Source organism: Sparus aurata, chromosome 23 (assembly GCF_900880675.1).
Source record: "Sparus aurata chromosome 23, fSpaAur1.1, whole genome shotgun sequence".
Lineage (NCBI taxonomy): Eukaryota > Metazoa > Chordata > Actinopteri > Spariformes > Sparidae > Sparus > Sparus aurata.
In genome coordinates, this window is record NC_044209.1 from 26,530,763 (window position 1) to 26,539,831 (window position 9,069).

General features: G+C 38.3%; 1 protein-coding gene across 1 annotated transcript; it reads left to right on the forward strand.

The window, feature by feature from the left end:
- The first annotated feature begins 2,724 nt into the window (after nucleotides 1-2,724).
- Nucleotides 2,725-7,244, forward strand: LOC115575637 (uncharacterized). The gene is made up of 4 exons (XM_030407855.1): nucleotides 2,725-2,738; nucleotides 4,295-4,855; nucleotides 5,800-5,910; nucleotides 6,341-7,244. Exons 1-4 carry the CDS (start codon nucleotides 2,725-2,727, stop codon nucleotides 7,242-7,244), a joined length of 1,590 nt encoding a protein of 529 aa, XP_030263715.1.
- The last annotated feature ends 1,825 nt before the right edge of the window (nucleotides 7,245-9,069 follow it).

A 9,069-nucleotide genomic window follows, 5' to 3' on the forward strand; every position in this document is an offset into this window, starting at 1 on the left:
TACACACATACAGATGTGTTTCTGTGTCCCGCTCTGCTCACTCACACACAGAACAGCTGTCTGTCTCTGCCTCAGTCATTCAGGTTTGTGGTCTTTTCCGTTAACGTTTAGGGTTTATTCAGCTTCAGGTTTGTTTTTACTTCGGTTTGTACTCATTTATTAACCAGTAGAGTTCTGGTAAACGTGGGTTCGTTCAGACGTGGTGCTTGGTAGAATGTGACTCGCGTTGCGTCTCTGCCTGTCGGAGATTTTTTTTCTTTTTCTTTTTTTTAACCCTCAGCTCTCTCTTTCTCTCTCTCTCTCTCTCTTTCTCTCTCTCTGCCAGTTGTCAGGTGTTTTTTGTTTTTTTTAAACCGTCAGCTGGCTCTAACCAGTCTGACACTTTCTTGCTGTATTTCATAAAAAAATAAAGGTAGTAGTGGTATAAATAATATTACAAATTAAGCTATACTACACACACACTGATCATAAAAAATGTAAAAGTTAAAAAATAAAGTTATGTTGAGTATGAAAACTCTTGTTCATTACATTTCACTTCATAATTGCAATTACATGTGTTGTATTCATTGTTGCAAAACTTGTTCTGTAAATAGTTTGTTTGCTATCATGATCAAAACCATTGATCTGAAGCTTAATGCTGATGCTGTCCTATAAATAGTTTTCTAATCATAATTCAATAAATATAAGAATTTTTGATCAACCCATATCAATTGCATGCTTAAAATAACATACTGGTTAAAGCCACGCCCATTTCAAGACAACCCGACCCATGTCCAGGTTAAACCCCGCCCATTCCCGGATTAGGTCCCGCCCACTCCGACTACAGATACAGATACATATAATTCATATGGTTAACAGATACAGATACAGATAATGCTGTACTCGCTCATCCCTAATTATTATTATAGCTTACGAAAGTGTTGAAAAACACATGCTGGCAGTGTTAAAGACAGTGAAACTGTCTGATCCCTCCCTGCATCCGGATCCACACCAAAAGGTAATCGGGTCTATTCTGTTGGACCTCATCTTCTATCCAAGCTGAACAGAAATTCATACAGTAGTTTTTGTGTATTATTGCAGACAGACCAACCAACATAACCTCTGTGGCAGAGGTGGTTATTTATAAACGTTATACATACATATATAAGGTTGATTCAATGATGATTACGCCTGTAGCAGTGCCTGATTGGTTTTAAAATGTGTTTGACAATTAGAACCACTTTCTTTGATATCTCTTTATGTGAGAAGGAGCCTTCGGACTGGGGCCTAAACCCCTCCCTGAAACTAAAGCTGTTGAAAAAGGACTAACAAACCCATCAGAAGACGAGAACAGATCATATCACCAGAGTGAGCCGCCTGACTGACTGCTGCTCAGTCTGGGTGGTGGAATGGTGGAAGGTGCTCACTGTCAATTGTTAGCATATTTATCACATGTCCACACATCGTGTTAGAGCGATGGATGTGCTGGTTTTGACTAATTGGCAATACTGTGCAAGGCAATTTCTGCATTTTCAGCAATGGTGAATTCAGCCGGAAGCATTTCTTACTTAGGTATGATTATTTTCTTTGCACCCTCTCCACTGCAATACACTGACCCCAGTCACTAATTTAAAGGTCTGTAGGCATATAATATTTATAAGATTAGATGTCTTAATGTCAACCATAATCAAACCAGTTACATGATCCCTGGATTACATATGCTGTCTGAGCTTCCTATAAAACAACTGATCCAAAGAGCAAAATACATTTAATTCCACAGCTGTTATTCCAGCAGCAAACATCTGATTTACAGCTGATGCCTTCTAATATGATAAAGTAATTGATTAGATTAGATTAGATTATATGGATTTAATTTATCCCACAACAGCACAGATGCAACAAGTACATGAAAAGGAGTCAGACTGACACCAGTGATATATAAATGCTTCTCTTGGTCTATGCTCACTTTCATTTTTATTTCTAAGATCTTAAACAGACTGATGGCCCATACTTTACGTGCTTAAACAATAGAATCCTCTGCATTGCTTTCATTTTTTCATCAGTGTGGTCTTACCATAAAAGCCACCTGCTGTACAAGGTGCAGGAGAAGGAAGACTGCTGTGTGCAGAGCGCACTGACGGTAAGTTTGGTTTTACATATTTGACTCACAAAGAACATTTTGTCGCACTATCTTAAACAAAAACTGTTACAGGATTAAAAACTTTGAACCTTGACTTATTTTCCTTTTGCCACCGCAGCTGTCAGCCTATAATAGAGCTACAAGGAGTCGTAGTCAGTGTGGCAAGTGGAGACAAACAGCAAAGGTAAAGTTATGGATTTATTTATTTTTTGTTAATAATGTGTAAAATCTACAGGCTCTGACATTAGAAAGGATAAATGAAAAATGAATCCATAATATAAAGAGTAACATCATCTTTCCCTGATCTGACAATTTATTCCAACAGGACAGGAACAAGTCAGGGGAAACACAAAAATACTGGAAACTCAAGAACTTTAAAATTCTGCCACAGCTTGGTTGTGGTTCATATGTAAGAGATAAACAAAAACAATGTATGTGTACACTGAAGTTCACAAAACGTTGCTTACTTAATGCAACAAACAGCAAACTGTATTTAAAGTCTGAATACATTTTAAAAGCTTGACCTTTATTCTTTTTTTCTCCAAAGCTTATAACAAGGAAACCAGCAAGGAGTTGTAGACAGCGTACCAACTGAAGAAGAACAGATGGCGGGGAAAAGGTAAAAAATATTCATGTTGTTGCTCTCCAGACTAAAGACTTCATTCACAGCAAAGCCAAAAATATGAGCACGGCCTAAAACGTTTTCTGTATTTTTTGAAGTTAAAACAGTGATGACTCCAGATGTTCAGAAAGTAGACTTCAGATCACCTGCAGTTATTGATGAACTCAACAAAGAAGATTATATTGTATTGTTGGGACATGCACGCAGCTGTCTGTGAGAAGACAGGCCTAGACACAACTCTTAAACCACTTCCTGGAAACAAGTGTGGTTAAAGCTGATGACCTTATAGGAGCCTTCTCATAACTTACCAAGAGTCTTTCCACTGTCCTTGAAAACGTGATGAATAGAACTGCTGTTATCAACAGACGTGTGCGGTGGCCCTGAGAGCTCACAGTACTGCAACTTAAGAAAACACATGCAAATAGACAAAACACAAGCAAATTAAGAAAATATCTTCATCAGTTTGACAACACATGCGCAGCATTTAGAAAACGTGCTGCAAAGACCACAACACAACAGAAGTGTTTCCAGAGGACACTTAAAAGTGATGCACATGTCCGGACACGCTTGTTGTTGACACGGATTTTGACTCACAATGCTATTAAGGTTCTCTTTCTGTCAGTCGTGTTGGAAAAAGTGTTTTTGATTTATTTTAACATTGTGATCGCATGATTCAGATACTGACAACACGTGACTCCACTTCAACAACCAACGTTTTTCTGATGTGTTGCGTTGTGGTCTTTGCAGCGCAGTTTCTAAATACTGCACATGTGTTGTCAAATTGATGAAGATGTATTCTTAATTTTCTTGTGTTTTGTCTTATTGCATGTGTTTTCTTAAGTTGCAGTGCTGTGAGCTCTCAGGGCCACCGTAGAGGTGCCTTGTATTCAACAAATAAAACAACCCACTGGGAGACAATAAATTACAATAAAATCTCTTAACTTAATGAATGCAGGTGTTAAACTATAAACCCACAGATTCTGTAACCTGATTAGGATTTTCAGATATATAGAGTGGTGTAGGGATGGTGTATTTTTGTGGGCTAACCCAGAAGTTAGCATCACCCTAGTTCCCTTGACTTTGAGATGCAGTACAGAAATGCTAACTGATTTCTGGATTTTAGAAATCATTTTAAGACACATTACTCACAGACAGCACGAAGTGACTCTTTGATTAATTAGAATTTGTTCCATTCCTTTGACTAAAATTTAGAATTTCAGATGAGCCGCATCAATAAATCATTTAATATTTTAAAGCCAGTATCTTGAGTTTATAATGTATACATACTGCTAATAAAGTGAATAGAATCAATCCTGTACATTTCATGCATGCACACATTTTGAGCAGGATCATTTGTGGAATTCTGTCTGGCCTTGAGTGTTTGATAACACATTGCAAGATCAAGCAAAAGATTTTCGAAAGTTTATACCTTTTTTTCTTTTATGATGGCGATTCATTTTTCTGTTTTAATCAGCTTTGCAAACTCTGTGAAGACTGATCAGTGGGTCATTTAGTTTATTTTCACATGTCAAACAGGAAAAATATTAATCTAGAGACAACTTTGTCTTATTTCACAGACAGGAATTACAGGAGGCTTTGTCCCGATACAGCACAGATACCCTCACCTACATTAACACAGTGAGTGGATTCTGTGAGGGGATCTCATCATGGAAGGATGCAAGGGAGAAAGAGTTGAGCAAGCTGAATGAAATCAAAGAAAAAGCAGACAAAGTTGACCTGAGCTTTAGCCATGTTACCCAGTCAGAGACCACATACAGCAGCTGTGAGGAGCTGCTGGCTGCTGTGCTTGCAGACACTCTGGAAGGTCTGAAGAAGCTCGACCACTTCCTGGAGGCAGTGGAGAAGCTGACGGTCACCTCACTTCATGTGTTCATGGAGGAGAACCAGGTGTTACACCTGCCAGAGGGGATCAGCCTTAAACATGTTCAGGTTGTCATCGCTGCTGCACGACTAATGTGTCCTCTCCTCCTCGCGTTTAAAAGAGATGCAAGTGTCTTCTTCCTCCCCAAACTTCAGAATGTGGAAGTGCTGTCGTACAAGCTGGATGAATACATAAAGACCACCCGGATAATCTGTGAGATGTTGGAGGAAAGGTCTGATTATGTTTTGTTATTGGCACACCTTGCATTTGAGCTTTTAAATATGAATCTGAAATAATAATTAATTACTTAAAACCAGAAATCATTATTTAAAGGTAAAAATGTATAAGTGGTAAAATCACTCTATATTCCATCAGTAATCTTTTAGAGTGTTTGGTCAGTAATCCATGTCCCATGCAGTAAAAGACAATAATAAACGTTCTGGTATCCCTGCCCACTTCATCCAATCAGGACAGAGAATTCCATAAAGAGGCGGTCCCGTCTGCTCATGAACACGTTAACAGCAGGATGTTTGCTCCTGTTTGTTGCTGTGTCTCACGATTACTGCTGTGTGTTCATGTGGTGATGTAGAGAGGAGGAAGTGGATTGCTAACTGCAAAACGGACAGGTAGTTAAAATTCAAAACAGCTTAAAAGAAATTCAAGTAGAACAGTCAAACATGCTTTACTTACCAGCAATTAATATTAATAATTAGATAGAATAGAATAACTAAAATGCTGCAAGCTTTGCTGTTTAGCTAACTTCCTGTCCATTTTACATTTGCAATCCCCTCTTTTGTTTTTTTCTGCATGAGCAGGGGGAGAAGAGAAATGTGTTACTGACCAAACACTCTATCACAGTGATTACTGTTGGAATATAGAGCTTATTTTATTTTTTTTAAATTTGCTCTCAGCAACTTTAATTGTTCTCATTTCAGTCAGCGCCTCCTGATGTTTAAAATACATCCAGCAGACCTCGGTGGGAATCTGTCTGAAGATGACATACAAAGACTTCTTTGTTACATTAATCAGCATTTTGAATTGAGGTAAGTTTTACCTCTAAGTAGTTAGTTTGGGCCATATGATATTATATATATTTATGTAAATAATATCATATGGCCAAAACTCTGTGCTCAGGCGGTAACATACAAGATATTAAAAGTGATTGTTCCCTTTTAGACTTCGTTTCCAGAGAACAGCTACAAAAACTGTGGTGAACCTTGATGTGGATTTGTCTGAAGATACAATACAAAGGATGCTTAATCACGCTAATCAGCTTCACAAAATCAGGTGAGTATCATCCATACATATTATCCATGTAGGCTTTTTTGGGATAATATATCATATTACATGTTTTATATGTTTATACACATACACATACACGACAGAGCCTTCTCAGTAGCTGCCCCCTCCCCTGATCTTAAAGAATGCCTTGGCGCATAGGCTTTCAGTAAATCATGTAAATTGGGGCAAAACAGAACATTTAAAGCCTTAAAAGTAATGAGAAAAAATTTCAACCAATACGAAATAGAAATATTAACATCATGTGACTCAACAGCACTAGAGAGCCAAGTACTTTATCCAGGACAGAAGATTTTTTTTTCCTTGGAGCCAAACTGCTCTTAATGTTGGTTGGTCAAAGAACTGAAGGGTTGCTGAGCAATGCAGATAATAATAAAGCTTTGAATGGTAAATGAATTTTGTCTTTCTTTTTCTTCAGGATGGACCAGAACTTCAGACTGGTGTTCTTGTTCCAGGATGTTTCATGTTCTGGCTTCATTGATGAGTTCAAAGAGCGACAACCCAGGATGCTGAAGTTTCTAACAGACCTGGAGCAGGTTGCTGTTCAGCTAGACAAGATGAATAAGGGGGCAAAGATCTCCAGTGTGGCAGGCAGCTCAGTGGGGGCAGTTGGAGGTATACTTTCCATTGTTGGTTTGGCATTAATTCCTGTAACAGCAGGAGTGTCTCTAGGTCTGACAATAGCTGGGGCAGCACTGGGAGTGACCAGCGGAGTCAACAGTGCTGTCACCACCGCTACAGAGATTGGAGTAAACCGTACACAACAAAACAAAGCCAGTGAAGTCTTCCAGAGTTTCATGGAGGATGTTCAGAGTCTCCAGCGCTGTCTGGAGAAGGTCATGGGTCAAATTGGCTCCAACTTAGAGGCTAGTGACATAGAATTGGTTGTTGGAGCAGGCAGGGTACTCGGTAAAGTTGCTGGTGTTGGAAAAGGTATTGATGCGCTTGTTGACGCTGTCTCTGCTTTGAAGTTGTTGGCTCAGGAAGGCAAAGCATTGTGCAACGTGCCCAGGGCGGCCTCGGATATCCCAGATATCGCTCAGGCAGCAGTCAAAGGGCCTCTTGCTCTTGGTCAGGCAGCCAGAGCAGGGTTCATTGTAGCCAATGCTCTTTTCCTTGGCATGGATGTCTTCTTCATCTGTAAGGATGGCTATAGTCTGGCCAAAGGCATTGAGACTAAAGTCTCAAAGCTCATCAGAGCCAGAGCTGCACTTTTTAGCTCAGAGATGGACTCATGGAAGAAGATCCATGACTCCCTGTGCAAAGGTCAGAAGACATCAGAGGAATACCGAGCCGTCATGAACATGATATTTTATTCATAGAGGGCGATCAAGAAGAATTAATCCCTCTGCAAAGTTCTGCCAACATCAAAGAATGAACATGCTGTTCTGGACAATCCATCTGATCCAGAGAACGCAATCCTAAAGAATGAAGACAAAAACGATGATGATGATGATGATGATGATGATGATGATGTGAAAACGATAGAAAAAAGACAAGGTTGTTTAGTGCAGTAGTGCTGAATGAGAGTCCTGTATTTGTGGCAACACTCACAGTGTGACTTTATGAAAATCTATGAACAGTTTAGACCCATTTTATATAAATCCCTGATCATCCTCGATGACTCAAGTGTATGTTTTGGAGATACTTTATTAGCTTTGATTCTCATGAAGTAACAATTTCACAATAATTTTTTAAATGATTATATCACCAGAATGTCTGTTTATAATGTAACTTTCTTCAATCAAGATTACTTTATTGTGTGCACATGACATTTAGTAATAAATGCTTTAACTGATAAACTTTGTATGTGAAAATAAATATTAATATGTTTGCTGTTGAGCTAAGAGCTGCCATTTGTTGCCACTTGCCATAAATAATTTGATTACTGATCTGAAGATATGCATGACGTCAATTTGTCAATTCATAACACTAACTGGGTTAAATGTTAATTTTTTGTTTTACATGACTATATATTTTATAAGAGGGAACTTTGTACCTGTTTAGATTTATCTTTGATGTGTTCTATTGTTGCAGTGCTTTAAATGTATAATGTAATCTTGCCTCAGTGTCTGAATCACCCATTTAAACATGTAACTTACTCTGTTCTGTATCGCTGTCAAGAATAAAAAGATGTATTAACGTAGATAAATTATGAGTGAATTTAAACTCTGAGCACACATTAGCATTTGATGTAATACACATATTTAAAAAGCAACAGTAAAATGTCTTGCCTTTGTGATTCTTTTTTGTTTTAAGGCCTCGATGTTTGGATGAGGAGTTTCATACATTAAGAGAATCATAGTGACCTTCATACACATTTATTAAATGATGTTGACATCATTCTCTACTGTGTATCCTGTATACTGGAGCTGAATATGTAGTCTACAGTCAACATCGATCAGCTTTATTATCATTATACAACACAGGATTGAACAATGAACTGCAGTCATAGCTCTATCAGCATCAGGATTTCAGCTTTGAGTAAATTAAGGTTTGCTGGTGTGTCCTTATATGACTTTGAACACTTTCGTTATGACTATCACTAACACGTTCAGCCTCAAATAGGTTTCTATATGTAGCCTGGTAAAGTTTAAAATAACACAGGACACAAACTAATTTACAGGATCTTTATTTCTCCGAATACTCTAAAATTATTAAATTATCTTGGAGAGTTAAATTTGGTTTAGGTTTTAACAGAGATTTCATTCACAAACAGAAATGGACATCTTCAGGCATTAAGAATCTCACTTCAAGTAATATCTTACTCTTCAAAACTCAAATGATTTCACCTATATTGGTAAACTACATTTCTGACTGAAAGTGCATCAGTGCCAGTGCATTTAAAACTCATGAACAACTCTACTTGACTGAAAGTGCATTAATGGAAATACAATGTAAATGCATGAACAACTGTAGCGGTAGCTCTTAACACTTTATCTCTGTGCTAACTCAGATGCACATCATGTGGCGACAGGCCGTCAAACTCATGCAGCTTTGAAAAACAGCAAATATCATTCCTGGTGAACAGGTGAGTGTCTCTCTAAGCGGACGCTGCTAATCACTTCCTGTTTTTGGTCCGCGATTCTCACTCTCTCTCACGTGATCTCCTGTGGAACAGCTCACAGTCTTGGGCAGATTGCCATC

Excerpts from the sequence above, each read along its gene's own strand:
- LOC115575637 (XM_030407855.1), top strand. Across the intron at positions 4,856-5,799 it reads TGTGAGATGTTGGAGGAAAG|ACTTCGTTTCCAGAGAACAG; the intron begins GTCTGATTATGT and ends GTTCCCTTTTAG. Across the intron at positions 5,911-6,340 it reads AATCAGCTTCACAAAATCAG|GATGGACCAGAACTTCAGAC; the intron begins GTGAGTATCATC and ends CTTTTTCTTCAG.